The sequence below is a fragment of the Acanthisitta chloris genome, unplaced genomic scaffold (genome assembly GCF_000695815.1).
Source record: "Acanthisitta chloris isolate BGI_N310 unplaced genomic scaffold, ASM69581v1 scaffold21631, whole genome shotgun sequence".
NCBI lineage: Eukaryota > Metazoa > Chordata > Aves > Passeriformes > Acanthisittidae > Acanthisitta > Acanthisitta chloris.
In genome coordinates, this window is record NW_008655722.1 from 18,534 (window position 1) to 35,311 (window position 16,778).

Here is a 16,778-nt window from a genome sequence, read left to right on the forward strand (position 1 = left end):
CCTTGGGTAAACTGAGAAGAATGGAATCAAACTCTGCTCAAGCATTGCATTCTGCTGCCCTATGGTTTCTAATACTTCTCAGAGCATCCCAAACCACATTTCCAAATTATTAGGCACAGAGATTCAAAAAATCACCACTGTGTGTGTGGGAGGATTTTCTGTTCCTTAATTGTTATGTAGATTGTGCTACTTGGCAGCAAGAGCAGAAGGTATTTCCCACACAGTGCAGCACAGCCTGGAAGTCCCCGAGGTATCTCTGAGCAGGCAGAGACAGCTGGAGAGCTCAGTGAAGTGCTGTGTGGGTGGGTACAGGCAGATCTCCCAGCCAGCATGGCACTGTGCCTGGCTTGGGTGGCTCTGTCAGCATTTCTTATCTGCAGTGTTGGTCTGGTGATCTTGGCATAACATATATGGGATAGACTTGTCCTCACTGCATGCAACCAGGACTCCAGTGAATTTACTGATGGGACCCTCTGTGCATCTCTTTCATCCCTGTGCCATGGCATGAGAGCCAGGCACAGCCTGATCCCACACTACCAGTGTTAGGCTTTATTCAGAAACAGATGCTAGTGCAGGGAAATAGATGGCAAAATGCTCACTAGCTTCCACCACAGTGAGGCCAGTTTCCCTTGGATTCTGAACTGTTTAGACAATCACCAACGGATTCCAGAGTAATTAGGCAATGCTTTTTTTCTTTCAAACTTGGAGACAACATCTAAATTGCTGTATGTTGGACAGCAGAGAGCATGAATAAACCAGGCAGGTTATAGGATGAGGGGAAGAGACAAGAAATGAAGGATCACACCAAACAGAACAGTCACAATGAGACAAAGCTGTGAATGTGGGGAGACAACACTAATTGTAAGAACTGAATTGACATTAATTTAGTTCTTTATGGTGCTCAGAATGATTTTTTAAAATGATCTCTTTTTTTTAGAACCCAACTCCAGGATTAGTTCCATTTTTACTTCCTTTGGCCTATTCTGAAACAAGTATGGAATATCATCTTTGTCCTCATCCAAAATACACCTTTACCAAGGAATGTCCCAAAGGATCCAGTATTCCAGTCACACAAAAGAAATTTCTACATCACAAGGTATGGCCTTCTGGGTTGATTGTATGGCTTGGGTATGTTCTTGCTGAGAACTTGCTCTATGGAATCAAAAGAGGAAGATGAAGTCATCCTAGATAGAAGATGCTTTCAAATATAACTTATGCATCCACCTAAATAGTATATGGGTCAAAATAATTAGTCCTTGTCGGGCTTTATCAATGTCTCTTATTTATCCCTGAATGTCTCTTTCCATCTTTTCACTGTCTGTTGCATTTTCACAACTTCACAATGGTGGAAGCATCTTTGAAATACTCAACTCCCCAGATTCAATTCTCAGCCAAGAAATCAGGTGCTCTGTCCTGCAAGCCTCTCTCTCCACTGCATTATGTATTAGAGGTCTGATTGCTGTAGCACTTGTCATTTCAGGAAGTAATTTGTGGAGTAATGGAATGGAGAAACTTCTCACCACTGGTGTATTCCTCTTTTCCTAATGTTCCCACATTGATAAATTCAGCACCTAGGTAAGAAAGAATTTGAATATACAGTGCCTATACCCTGCACTAGTTTCTGCTGTCTCTAACCATATTGACCACTGTAACTAGTCCCACAGATGAAAGTGGGCCTACAGGTGGAATTAACTTCTGCTCAGAAATCTAAAACCAACCGGGAATGCCCCTACTGAACTCCTTGAAGGGTGGGTTAAGAACAATATCATTAGAGGAAATGCCTAACCAAGGAAAGAGAGTTCCAGTCTGGGCTTTCAATAACATGTCTCCTGAATGCTTGTTGGTTCAGTCCTGGAATACCCCAGGAGGTACAAACTCTGTCTGCCCTGCAGGAGTATGAACAGTAAAACCTTTAACATATGGATACTTGCACCCAGTGGTAGCCAACATCTCTCATTCCCTTGTATCCCTGCAGTTTCTGGTGTCCTCAGATTTTCCAGGAGTATTTCAAAGTACATCATCTTTATTGTAACTGCAACTACTGTTTAGTGCAGAGTAGCTGCACTAATATCATTAGTATTAATACCTTAAACTAATACCATTTCCATCACAGAGATCCTTACAGTTTAGATATGCTTCCAAGAGATGTACCACCAATGCTGCATGACTTACCTGAGAGAGACAAGGAGAACATCATTGACAAGTAAGTTTTTCCTCTCTTCTGTTCATGGTGTGATTGACTGTGTCTTAACCATTTGTATGGTTGTGTCTAAACCCATCCAGAGAGATCCTCAAAGGCAAAAGCACAAAGTCCCTCTTGCATAAAACATACTTTTGGTTTTGTTGGCTAAAAAATACTTATAAAAGTATAAAAGCCAATTGGTTGTCATCTTACTAATTTTTAGTGAAACAGATGAAGCTGAGTTCACAATGATTCCTACTCCAGAGATGATAAGAGCTGAATTTCCACAGATTGAGCAGGCACTCTCAGAAGAAGGCAAAGAGAAATCAGCAGTAAAAGGAAGGTAGGTATCATTTAAAATTAGGAGAGAGGAATGGGAAGGAATTTGAAGTCAAGCATCCCCTTCAGAGTGGCATAGAAAGTCATACTGGAATGCTCTAGGGACTCCATCACAAGTGGGATGCAGATCTGGTACTTTGAGCAAATTTGCACTGCAAAATCTCCGGATTTTACTTCAGAAAACAGCTGTGAATGATACATTGGCCTGGATGTCTCTGACTTTGGTTATATCGGTTTGAGCTAACACTTGAGGCAGTTTTCTTGCCTTCTCAGAGATATTCAACATCCTTGGACCTGTGACTTTTACTTTTCAGTGGCCCTTATGGTTAGATGTTTATTAACGTTGGCAGAGGAACGAGCTCTTAGAATTTCCCCCTGGCATGGTGCTTTTTTCTCAGGCTTTTCCTAGGAGTAGATCATATTTGCTCTGCTGTCCAAGCTTCACACTGCACCCACACACATTGCAGCAGGCAGTTTTAGATGATTTCATAAAAAAATGAAAATACTTACTATATTATAACAACTCTGAGTATTGATATTTACTTTCAATATTTTACTTTGAAAGCTTCTCTAAAGAGGGAAACAAAAATTTCTTAGGAAACAATGAAGTCCCAATCCTTTTTGTTGTCAGTGGAAGGTTCTTTGTTGTTATGGATGGTTTTATACTAGATGACACTAGTTTCAGCATTTTATCCTCAAGGCAAATCAGTTTTTCATGTGGCTGCTCTTGTTCTGCAATTACAGCATATGTTCCTTCATGGATAAAATGCGAAACTCAGAGTCAGATGGTTAACTTTCCTAACTGGCCAAGCCAAGAGTGACTGTTCTTTCCACAGTTTCACTACTGTGAAATTACTCCAGATCTCCATAAGTAATAGAATACTCTCTGTGTTCATTATAAAAAAAAAGAAATTCTGTGTGACTGTTTCTTTCTTTGGATTTTGTCAATAATCCTGATAGTTTCCCTTGTTATTATAATTACAAATGATGTTTTAAATTTCTTGCAGAGACCTGAGCAACAGACCAGATGGACATTTTCAACACCAAAATAATGAGCTTGGAGAGAAGATTCAGAAACATATAGAGACAATGAAGCAGAAAGCACTTTATAAAGCCCTTATTCTGGGATAAGAGTAATTGTACAAAGTTCATGGCTGGTCACTGTGTCCTGTTCATGCATGAGGCTTTCTATGTCCCAGCTATATTCACTTTTGTTCAGTGAGATCTGCAACTTCTTATGCAAAGAGAAGAGAACCACCAGTATTGCCACCACTGTCAAGGCCTCTCACTGTGCCCCTTATCCCAAACACAGTAATTATTCCAGTGAGAAACCTCAGCCTTGTACCTGCTCATTTTGTTCTGGTGTGAAGGATCAAAAAACCTCAGCACTACCATGTAAATAGTTTACTAATTAATGTACAGCCCACTGTTTCCAAATAAAATGTTAAAAGACCTCATGACCAAATTCTTCTGATTTTGGGGTTTTTTTTTTTCAGTTATCTCTTGTCCTTGAATTTTTGCCGATAAATTGCTAAATCTCAGAATTGACCGTGAACTGTACACTTGAGACTTTTAGTGGAAGGGAAGACTTGAACACCATTACTGTCTACAGAGACAACATCCAAACAAGCCTCATTAGCTGTTCAGGGTTAGTTCAATGCACAGCTCTTGCCAAAAGGGTGCACAGATTGAGTGAATGAAGTGCACACCCTGGTGAGAAACCTGTTATGCTTGGGGTGTATTCCCTAGGAAAGGAGATACCTCATCATATCACCTTGCAGCTGAGATGTCTCCTGCTTTCTTGCAAGCTGGACATCAGATGAGATGGGTTTATTCATAGTGAATTGATTGCTCACTTTAAAGAGTGGTCCAGGCTATTTGTGCTGAAAAGCACATATCTTCTATACTAAAAGGCATGGAAATTGCAGCAATACACACTACATTCCTAGGAGCCATATTTCTTTCCAGGCATACATAAAACCCCTAAGAAAATGAGTTTATTTCAGAGAGTGATTGGTGTAGACAAGCTGTAAAAAGCCAGGGGAGATAAAAAATGGGAAAGTAGGGTGGAAAAGCTGCAGAATAGCCTGTATTATACTAGCTCCATACTATCTCTACTTGCTTCAAAGAAATAAAAAGCTGTTAAGTTTCTGCTAACTGTCTAGTTGGCAAGGGATTGTTCAGAATGCAGGTCTGGATATCTGCAGATTACTCTGACTACAAACAACTGCTTGAATATGTACACATTCCTTTTTTCCTTCTGCAAGTTCTGAGGAAAGCAGTTGACCTTTGTAGAGATGAGCTAAGAGCTGAGCATGTTTCTTAACATGACCCTGACAAAAACATTCTCACAGTTGACCGTGAAAGCATTTGCAGTTCGTAATTCACAGTTTAGGTAGATCAAGCATAGGTCATTCTTGGGAACTGTTGTCTATCAGCTAAATGTCTAGTCTAGTCAAGATGGAATAAGTGTTGGTGATTTACCAAAGCTGATCTCTTTTTCTTACAGCAGTATCATCTTTCCTCCCTTCTCCAGAACAGTTTCCTGGTCATCCCAATGGAAATTAATCATGCTTTTCCATTCTCCAGTGGTAGGCACCATCCTTCAAAGAAATGAACGATCTTTCTGTTGAAGTGATCCTCCTTGCTGATTTTTTAAGGCTTTTATGGGCCAGGTTTCAGTGTGCAGAGAAGGTAAGAAAAAACTAACACCTTGCACTAAAATGTTCCTAAAATTCAGAGGGACTGTTGGTAGTGCACAGACCTCTGTGCATAATGTCCCTCCAGGATATCTCACAATAAAAGTCTGTTCTTCTTAAGATGATAAGATACCAGAGGCATAATAAGATGCATCTAAGACCATGAGATTTGGCTAAATAATTGGAAGTCTTAGGTTTTCATGAGACCTCTTAAGTGTTCTCCTGTTTGACTACTGAACACTTTCAGAAATGGGACACAAACCATAAGAATTACAACCTGCAGTGGGTGGGTTTTCACACTTCTACACCTGCCCAGTGTTTGATGAAAAAAGACTGAGTATTACAGAAAATAAATCTGAAGAAGAATGAGTGATGTAATGGAAAATGTGCCTCTGGAAACATTACCCAGTGGACTGGAATATTTGTGTAGTTATTTTTATCTGGATTATAATTTATAATGTGCTGAACCAGGGCGTAAATTTTGGAGGGCATTGTTATGTATAAAATACATCCATAGAGTTTTCTCTAACACTGCTAATACTTGTTAACAAACACTCAGATCTTTATGGGGCCTTTTTTAAGGATCAGCTATCAGGATTCAATAGCAATTGTGTGAAATGTCAACATTCAACATCAGTGCTATTTAAAAGAGCATTAGCACAAACTTCAGCCTTCAGGCTATGTTTTCATAAACCGTGGAAAACAGCTTACTATGACATCTTTTAAAGCACTTTCTTATGCCTCTACTAAAGATGCAAATTATTTTCTTTCGAATGTGCAGATTGAATTCACATACAGTTTGCAAAATAAGACCAATTAATATATATATGTAGCCAAATTTCCATACATTCAATGTTAACTTGTGGGTTGCCTTATCTGGGGAATCAAGGCTGCATTCTTACTGATGGAAGTGGGAAAGTAGGAATGTGTAAATGCAGAATGTGGCAAGTTTATTTCCATTCACTGCAAGTAAAATTGCTGCTGGTTCCCTTGTTTGGAAAGGATTAATTGGCTAAATGACAATGCCACTGTTTTACCAATTAAGATATATTCATCTTACCCGAAAAAGCTTGTCTTATTAGCAAGGTTAATAAACACTGTCCTATTAGCACTGTCCTATTAGCAAGGTTAATGAACAGACTCACTCCTTAGCTTTTCTCCCTCTCTCTCATAAATGAGCATTAACCTCCAAATCAAATAAAAGGTGCATTGTAAAAATTAAGAAAATGTTAATGTGGAAATGATCCACAAGCTTAAGTGCTCTGTAACTGGGTTATTAATCTCACTTACTGTTTCATGATGAGAGAAACCCCATCAAGGTCTTTAAAATGTAAATTGATTATGTTTTATAAGAAGACTGGGAGAAACACACACAGCAGTGTGTCTGATGTAAAGAAATGGGTGAAACAATAATTTCAGCTCCTAAGAATAGTTTCATGAACTCCAGACTAAAGAAACCTCATTACCTTTGGATTGGTAATGCAAGATTCAGTTATTCCAAGCCCCAGTTGAAGGGGGTTTTGTGCTCTGGGCCTTTATTTCATCTTTCTCCTGTACAGGTTTTCTTCTGTCTGCTCACATTGCATCCTTTGCCCTATGGAAACACCATGAATGCTTCTCTCCAGCTGTTTAACCACTTAAACAGAGGATTTTAGCTCATGCTGAGACCTCTCCTGCTCTTTCAGTTTAGTTGGAAATACCAGCAGGTTTGGGATTTATCAGGTGATATATATGCAAATAGTGTGATTTCCTTAGAAAGCTGGATAAAGGCAGAGAATAAGGACTTCTCTGTGCACTAGTGTAGGTAAATCTCTTTGTAAAGGTAGTTGTGAAGTGCTGCTCTGCAATCTCTAAGTGCATAATTCCTATGATTCCAGTAGAGACACCCAACAGCTGAAGTGCTGAGAGCTTCTATGACCTCTGAAAACCACAGCTGTCACTGATATACCTAGGCTAGATATTATTTTAGGGCAGACATGATTTATAAATTGTTTCCTCCTCTGTTTTCTGCTTCTCCTGCTGTCTCTCTGTGCACTGAATACCAGAACTGTTTGCTTGGAATAAGTCCTCTTCTTCAAGCAGTTGTACATTGATAACACAGCCTCCTCAAAATACTTGGGGGTTTATTGTGGGGTTTTGTTTTCCTTTTTTCCTGAAATGTAAAAAGCCTTCAGAGAGGAATTGTAAGCAGTGAGCAGTGTCTACAGGTCTCGTGGCACAGAATCAGCTCTTCCAGCCTGAGCAACCTCTTTGTCCTCCTCCAGCTCTGTCTGCTGCCAAAGGTTGGTCAGTGGTAGCTGCTTTGGTACAGGGCCTGGAGAGCCATCAGGAGTACAGTGCTACTGTCACAGTTCTTCTCTGGGCCTTGTGCTTTGGGGTATTGTCATTAGCAGAGTCTCGGCACGTGCTCAGAAAACACCTCCTGTCATTCCCAGGAATGCAGTGCCACTCACACTGCTCCCACAGACTGAAGGAATTGGTCAAAGCCGTCTAGGGATTCTGCATTTTTATGGACCTAGCAAGTAACATGTCATTTCTACAAACCTGGAGTTTGTCAGAAGTGTCCCATAAATACTGCTGTACTGAGCCATCCTTCCTTTGGCTGTGTCCCTCTGCGTCCTCCAAGAAAGCTGAATTCATCAAAACCAAAGTCAGTGCAATATCATGGCAATAACTTCAACCACAAAGAGAAAGATCCAGCAATCAGAGGATATGGCCAAAAAAAGCCAACACATCTGACAGGGCTATCTCGTGCCACTTAACACCTGCAGAAGGTAATTGGTCGTGAGGCAACTCCCAGATTATGTCTGTATAACCACAGCAGGGACTTGAAAATTAAATCAAGCAGCTCCTGAAAAACTCCAGGTGATTTCAGAACACCTGCAGGAAGTATTTTTCCAAAGCACTGGTACATCAGAAAACATCTTCTGATGAGCTGCTCACTTGTGCCAGGCACCGTTTAGTTCCAGCACATTCATGACTTACCATCCAAAGGTTAAACTGTGCTTAAGTGAATGAGGGCTCTCCAAGATGAGGAGCAATAGCATGTCCTTCTGCCTTTCAAGAAATAAACTTTCCAGTCCAGGACCCAACTCTATTGTTAGCTGAGCACATTTTTAAATTGTAACAGTTTTTTCCTGATGTTTCTAACTGCTTCAGTCAGTTTCTATGAGTTTTTAATTGCACAAGAGACTGAGTTAACAGTGCATTATTTTTAATCAGTTCATTTTTTTCTGGCTTCAGAGTTCTGAACCAAATTATCACCATCACCAACTAATTACTGGTTTATAATAATTTCACAGTGTGGAGTCTCCAGTAATCCAATATGCATTGCCTACGAAACAACAATGTGCTGTGTCACCTCAGGGATATTGGCTCTGTGTTCCTGGCTGAGTTTCAGAGCACCAGATGAAGAAACCAAGGCTTATTTCCCTTGAGTTTGGATTTGCATGATTAGTTCTCTGTATGTTACCCTGAAAATGGACATCAAGTATCAAGAGAGAATTGCTTTCAAACAATTCTCTTTTTGCTTCCCTGCCTCTGAAGCACCTTTCCCTGCAGGCAGCATCACATTTCAACCTACTTGCTACTGCTGGTGACACAGTAGGCACAGATGTCCCTGTGCAGGTACTGTCAGCAATCACACACAGTCATTTTGTATATTGGCATAGGAAAGCTCAGGATGCTGCAAAGTGCTGCTGAACTATGTCCACCACCAGAGTTAGTAGCCAAAAAGCTTCTGATTCCTCATGTAGGATACAGAACAGAGAATCTCAAATTTCTGAAGTTCAGTTCTTCCTGCTAATAACTCCTCCATGTCGTTGTGAGGAGTATTTCCATCCCCTGCTGGAACACAGCATAATTTGCAGTAGCTGTTTATTAACATTGTAGAACAGCTGAAAGGGAACAAAGCAGCTGTGCTTGCTATGACAGTAGTACCCACCTCGGTCACTCATTTATGCCTTCTGCAAGCACCTCTCCAGCTGCTTGTATGCACCCTCCCTCAGTAGGTCCTTCATACAGCCTTCCTCAGTGGGTCCTTCCTCCTGAAAAGCACTGAAGATCCTGCTGATGACTTGTCTTTCAAACCTGCCTTCCAGAGACACAGTGCTGGGGTCCTGGTCCAGCAAGGTTTTCCTATCTGCAGCTTTCCCTTTTAATCTGCACCACTGGAAATGCAGTTTTATGGAACTAGGGGAATTTCAGTGCTGTTCCCTCATTCCAACATTTTACTATCAGTCAAACTAGTATAGTCAGATCCTTGCCTTGCTAAAAGCAGGGGATATAGAAGCTGTGAGCTTCTATTCATGGTACTGATGTAAGCATTCACACACTTGCTGGGAGGAGTGACTCAAGCTAAACTGGAGAGTTCCAATCCTGGTGGTAAAAAAGAGACAGGCTTCAGTGCAGGCTGGTCACTGACATCAGTGTCCAGCATCCAAGGAGGCTCATGGTGCTCACATTTAAATCACTCTTGATTAAAACTAGTGTGGACAGCTTTTTTTTTAGGTGCTGCAGTCAGAGCTCCCACCTTAGCAGAGATATGCTTGAAGTCTCCTCCATTTTAGAGTGTGACTCCTTCAGAACTAAAAGCCACCACTGAATAAAAATAACATACATAATGAGTGATCCTGATTACTGGATGAACAGCAGGAAAAAAAGAGGGGAGATCTGAAAGAGCCCCCCTGGGTATCAGCATGAAGCTTCAGCTGATGCAAACTGGTCCAGCCCTCTCTTGAGAACATAAAGATCTTTGATGTGTTGTTTGTAGTTCTCATTTAGAAAGTGAGGCAGGAAGAGATACATATGATTTCAGCATTAGGAATGAGTGTCAAAAGGCAAAACTTCTGGCCAGATCTTAGCCAGTGTGCTCAGTAATGCTAAATACAGACGTTTGAGGCTCAAGACAGATCTCCAGAATGTCTGAATTATTTTTAACCAATTTGCATTTCTTTCTCTTTTTCTTCTGGTTTCTGAGTTGCAGGTTATGCTCCAAGTACATTTTAAAGCTTTTTCTGAAATTATGAAATCTAGAACCTTAATTTAAAATACATTAAATTAAAAGATATATTTCTCAATCATCTGCAAACCTATTATTTGTAATAGCACCAGACACTGTGACTGCTCCTGCTGGTGTCCTAAAACTGGTATTTCTTCTGTAGTACCAATAAAGATGAACTCACTTCACCTGAAGATTCGTTTAGGATCAGATCCTGGTTTTATGGGAATAGTTCAGCATCTGAAAATTCACCATGCTTAGATATATATGATTCTTTCTGCCTGGCAGTGTTGAGATTTCTGGCTGTCATCCTTGGTGCTTTCTGGTCCAAAGAAGGTGCAGTAAGGGAGTATCAGGCCTCAGGAAAACCTCAGCAGAATCCCTCTGTAAGAATTAAACTTCAAACAGCAGGATCTGCATTAACATTAAAACTACTTTCCTGCCATTTCCTTTGGAGACTCAAATACTGTGTTGGTCAGAAGTTCCTGGTCACATCTTGGTAATTGTGCCTATTTCTGTTGGATTCATTATCCTGATGCATTATTTAGAAGACTGTTTATACCCATAGACAGATAAAATGAAAGTTAACTTTGCAAAAGCAACATATTGAAGTTTCTTCAGAAGTTCTGAGTTCTGGCTCTGATCTGCCTAGGCTGAAAACAGCAGGCATTGTGTCACTGGCATCAATGCCCTTAGTATTAGCCCTGTCAGGCTTGGATGTTTCTTGGTACATTACACATTTGCCATTAACATAATCCGATATTTAAGGTGATAGATTGGAACTTGGTGCTTGAGAGACCAGTTCATCCTGCTGGGCTGGGATTACAGAGGAGGAACCTGCTTTCCTTTGTCCTGCCTTTACTTTGTTCTGCTGTTAAATGCTGGTAAATGTTCTCTGTTAAATCTTGTGTGTTTATAATGGCATCATGTGCTGCTGCGAATCACTGAGGGAGCAGATGGCAAAGAATTCAAGCACCTCTCTCCCTCTGATGCCCCTGGCAGTGAAGCGTCCAAATATCTTCAAAGATTTGAGCCTAAGAGCTGTGCCAGAATGCAAACAAAGGAATCTTTAATCTCAGACACTGCAGCAGTTTGCTGATTGTGGGCAGTGCTCTCTGCAGTCTCTCAGACCCCACAGGTTGGTTGTGCTTATTGCTCTGGAGTGTGTTAGACTCCCAAAGGGACACAGCAACATTACTAATTTATAGTAATCACTCTAAAAATAACAAAAAAGCTGTGGAACATTATCAGGCAGGAGACAGTGGAAAAACACAACTATCCTATCTGCTCTTCCAACCCCACAAATATACCAGATCACAGTGAAAATCTCCTTTTTAATGAAACATGGTGACAGAACTTTGTGAGTACCCTGAAAGATGTCAAAATTTCCCACTCTGTGTACTGCTGACAACTCACACAGGAGAAGTGAAGCTATTCTTGTACTTTCAGGAAAGAAGAAATGAATTATTGCTGTGATTATGGTTATTATTTGAGTGGCAGTTGCAGGAGTTGGAGGTTGAGGTACAATTGAATGTCACTGCTGAGGTGGAGTTTACAAGGGTCTTTTCATCAAACCAGAACAATAATGTTCATAAAGAAAACTGATGTGGGGCATCTGTGATGGAAAGGGGTGCTGTGCTTGATCACTGGATTTTTTGGCTTTATGCAAAAGTTACTGGATGAGACTGAACACATTGGCCATGCAAGAGGTTGTGACAGTCTCTTATCCTTAAGACAAGGGAATATATACTAGTCTGTCTCTGTTAAAGTATGCAAATGTGAGAAGTGATGTTTGCAATCTGATTTCAGCCCCCTGAAAGTAAAGAAATCCAGACACAATGACACAGACACAAAAATAACTATTTACATGAACTGCTATTTGTATAACCTGCAGGCAGAACTCAGGTCAGTTTAAATTCACTTATACACAGCTTCAAGGTCTTGCATAAGTCCACACTCTTGTTTGGTTTTGTAATTTCTACATTTGTTTACCTCTTATCTTGTTCCCTTTGAGTACTTGCTGCATTTGCTATGTGTAACAGAAACAGTGTCCATAAATACCTGGCAGAAGTCTAACAACACAAAGCTTTCCCCTGACAGCAATGGAATAATAACTCCTTGGCATGGAACACTCTTGGAAGGCCTATTTACAGATAATACACCTGAGGTGAATTCTTACGCTGCCAACAGTGGGACAATCCTGGACTTCCATAGAGAAGACCCTAATAATGTTTTAATATTATCACTCAATATAATATTGGAGTTACTGGTCCTTTGGCTTCAACCATGGTAGTCAGATCTCAGAAAGCTTCTGGGACTGTTCTTCAGCTAGAAAGATTCCTGGTTCTTTGTAACACTTGCACCACTGAACGCTTTAAGGAGTGCTGCCTTTTACAAATACTCCCCAGAAGAATCTTTTTCAAATATATTATTTCTGTGACATGTAGCATGACAGTTTTGCATTTTCTTATATTATACTAGACACTGCTAGGGAGATATTTTGCTTCTTATAAAAGTCTTTCTCTCTTTTATCTCTGCGTAAAGATATGATTATACTTCTGGCTTTCTTCAGCGGGAAAGGCCTGACTGTTTCTCAGATTCATGAGCTCAAGACAACATTATTTCCAACTGTTTATCTGGAGATTTAACTGTTTGTTTGAGGAATTCTTAGTCTTGTCTTTGATGAAATTAGCAGCAGCAGCAGCTCAACTCTAAAGGCATCAGTAATCATTACTAATGAACATGCCCATATCATCACCTTATTCACATCTCCAGATAAGACTTTAATTCACATTGCAGAAAACAGGTACTAATTTATGCAAAACCTGCAGCTGCAGACTTGAACAGATGTCTCACTGGCTGTTAGCAACCTCAGATTGGAGTTACTCTGGTGTAAATCCTGATTCTGATTAAAAAAGGCTCTAGATATTTTGTGTGACCAACATTAAATGCCACGAGTCCATGCCATGGACTTCATGTGGTTGTAAGGTCTCCAGCCAGGCCCTCAGAATTTCTAGTCAATTTTAGAATTTGGCTTGATTGATTTCATTAAAAGGCAGCAATTATATCAGAAAACTACTGGATAAAAAGCTTACTGTCTCTGAGCTAAGTTTCTAATGCATTTTGAAATCTTTTGACTTAATGTATTTTAGTTTGTCTGCAGCTACTTGAGTAATGTAAGAGGGAACAGCTTGTTTCCTTTGGAATGGAGATACTATTTGTGAAATAGCCTCTCCAGGAGTGAGTCACTGATGAAAGGAGGAAGTTCATTTAATATGCTCCCATGAAAACTGCAAAAATAAAACCGAGTTTTCAGTTTGTCTGAAAAAAAACTTGAGGGTTGATAAAGTCAGGCAGCATTAAATACGGAATCTTCAACTGCCACGTGAAATAAGCTTTTGTTATGATTTTGATGGCACTTAAAGTCAAAAATTATATCTAGATTGTCAAAGGTTTAGCATCTCAAACTGCTCAGCCAAACTTAGTCCTTTCTAGAAACAAGTACCATATGAAGTACTTGGTCCAGTCACATGTAATTAACCCTGAGGTAGAGCCATCCCCATGGCAGGAGGGGACCTGGCAGTAAAGAATGCACAGATTGCAAGTCCAAGGAGTGGGACATCAGGTGCCCACCCAGAACAGTTCTTTCCTGAGCATGCCCAGGGTCTGTTCTGGCTGTGAATCTGAGGTGGAGCCAGATACCACTTCTGCTCGTGCACATCCAATGTGCCTCTGGACTGCATTCACAGAGAAAGACCTCCTGTGAGGCACTTTTCACCCCAGTGAAGCTGAGAAATCTGGAAAAGAACTACTCACAGACTTGTATCTCTGAGTAGGAGATATTTGTTTATTCAGAGCTGGGCACAAGGGGGATCACTCCACCAAACCTGTGCAACCAGGGGTAAAAACTTCATGGTTTGTAGACACTAAATGCTCATATATACTCATTATTTCTAGGCATGGATGTATATCATTATAATTACCTTTTGTAAATCATTAGCATATTCTGCTCCTTTGTCTCCTCCCACTTGGCACTAGTCCAACAGCTTCTGGTGGTCATCCTGGGGTCTTCAGGAGGAAGGCTGGTAGTCTTCATCAGGTTGAACTTTTTACCTTTGGGTGCTCTATAGTCCTGTTTTCCAGTTGCTAGTCCTCAGAACTGGTAGCTTCCAGTTTATCTTCCTCTTATCTTGTTATCCACCTGGTTTGTTATCCTTTTATCTTCTGTTTCTCCTTGAATTTTACCATTTACGTCCAGTAGCAGCTTAAGCAATCCTACAAGTATGCTAACTTAGGTCTACAGATATGCTAGCATAAGCTCTTCTAAAGAACATCCTGATAAAATGCTTTCACTGTAAAATGTTTTGCCCTGAAAGGTTTTGCTAGTTTACTTTCTTTGTACCACCAGTGACTCAGAGCATAAGTCCTGCTTGGCCATCTCTGCAGCTGTGAGAACACATGAAACCTATGGCCCAAGTTCAGCCCTGGAACTCACCTCCACTGATTGCAGTTGTTGTTGTCTGATCAGCACCTTTGGGATCAGCCCTGTTCAGATTTGCTGACTTCCACTAATAATTGTCATGATAGGTTTATTTTAATTGTAGTCAATGTCAGAGGCTTCATCTAGGACCATTACTAGACATGAGCTCTTACTGGAGCCTTTATTTTATAGACTATACATCTGCAGTCATGAAACCATTCAGAAAAAAAGATCATCTCTTAATTCTTAACTGTTGAGTCCTGATTAACTCATGACAGCTTTCATTCAGCAGAATATAACTTGGTTATCTTCCTTCTAGGCCTTTTCAGCACATTCTGCCACATTCAGGCCTGTCCTCCAGTGAACACATTTTCTGCAGTTTGGTATGACTTCAGTTTTCTATAAGAAAAAGCATTATTAAAAAAAAACCAAACCAAAAATCACACAGTGCTACTGGAATAGATTAACAGTTGTCAAGGAGATAATTAAGTCTAGTGGAGCTTTGCTCTGCTCCTCTGAACAAAAGATTTTGTGGTAACAAACACATTAGAAACAAATGCAGGAACTGGAAAGAAAATGTTTTTCAGCTATAAACTAATCTCCAGGAAGAAAAAAAAAGATGCAAAAGGACTTGGACAAAGGGAAGGATCAGGGCTACTATTGTGTTTCCAGTTTGAACTCAATCATGACTTTATTGGCTGTGGTGCTCAGAAGAGGAACATTCTTGCAATAAACAGAATCTTAGTCTTGTTCACACTCACTTTGTTGTGAATGGCACATCCTCTCTCACCAGGTTTTGTTGGAAAATGGGGCAGGACAGGCTTTTATTACTACTGTTAGCCTGCAGGCTGCATGGGGACTCTGCTCCTGCCACTGTTGAAAAAGCCTCCCCAGATGGCATTTGAGACAAATGGAATATTTTAGCCTTTTGCAGAAAAACTCACCTGAAAAAGAGCTATTGTTTTGGTGGGGTGGACTTTGTCCTTGCCTTACTCCCATCTTGCAGTCCCCCAGCACTGTGTAATGGAAAGCATGGGCTGTGATCCTATCCTGCAGGGAGATTAAGGAAAACTGATTGGAAGGTAGGGGAAAGAACATGGAACTATGATACCTCTCAAAGATATATCAAATCCTTCCATGAAAGATCACCAAACTCCCATAGAGAAACAAAAGAGGAACATGCCTGTTTACAATTATAGGAAAAATGCCTGTTTATAATAATATGATAACTTTATATTCTTCTAGCTGCAGAGAATTTATACTCCCTAGAACAGTAAAATAGAGGCTGGAAAGCTGAGTTTACACTAAGCTAGGGAGAACACTAGGAAAGCAGCCCTGTTTTTGTGATGTTCAGAAAGCAGCAGACATATGCTCTCTGCAATCTTTTTGGCAAGATCTCTCAGCTGAAGTGCTGAGTAACCAGAATGATATTTTCCATTTCTTTGAGAGCACTTCTGTTCACACCTCTACCACAAAAATGCTGTTCTTGGAAAAGTCAATCCCTCCCAGCCACACACACTCAGTGTCTTCTTTGTGCTATTCCTACAGCACCACATTAAACTGAAGGTTTAACAGATGACTCAGTTTCAAATCCAAAGGTAGAAATCACATCCAAAGTTTGACTCCAGTGATTTTGATTTGCATCCATCAAAAGGTTTTTTCCATAAATGTTTCATGTCCAAAACAAACAGCTAGAGTGGAACAGTGACCTCTAGCAAAACTTTCTGCTGCTGTCAGTAGTGAACTTGTTAAGGATATAGGAACTGACATGAATCTCTCTTCATCAGCTCTGTGTTTTCTGCTCTATGATATGTCATCTTCTTATCCACAGTGCCAGACCTATAGACTTGATTTTCTACTCTTTGTCTTTACCAATGATGTCTTTCCTGTTTCAACTTCCTTCCCTGCTGATTAGGAACTACAGACACTTGTGCCTTCTCTCTGCAAGGGGATAATTTCATCTCTAATTGACAAATACTTCCTCAGAAGAAAAATGTTCTGTTCCTTAAATTTCCTGTGTTTAAATTTGACCTGATAAAGGATGGTTATAAATGAAGTTAGTAAGCCTGAAGTTTTAGA

The 16,778-nt window shown here is 40.3% G+C and overlaps 1 protein-coding gene across 1 annotated transcript in view; it reads left to right on the forward strand.

Moving 5' to 3' along the window:
* CFAP221 (cilia and flagella associated protein 221) overlaps positions 1-3,652 on the forward strand; it is a 19,479-nt gene extending 15,827 nt beyond the window's left edge. Inside the window, exons 19-23 of the mRNA XM_009084047.1 lie at positions 938-1,096; positions 1,481-1,575; positions 2,114-2,203; positions 2,406-2,525; positions 3,529-3,652. Of these exons, the coding sequence (XP_009082295.1) occupies positions 938-1,096; positions 1,481-1,575; positions 2,114-2,203; positions 2,406-2,525; positions 3,529-3,652 (588 nt within the window). The remainder of the gene's footprint in view (positions 1-937; positions 1,097-1,480; positions 1,576-2,113; positions 2,204-2,405; positions 2,526-3,528) is intronic.
* Positions 3,653-16,778: the final 13,126 nt, after the last annotated feature.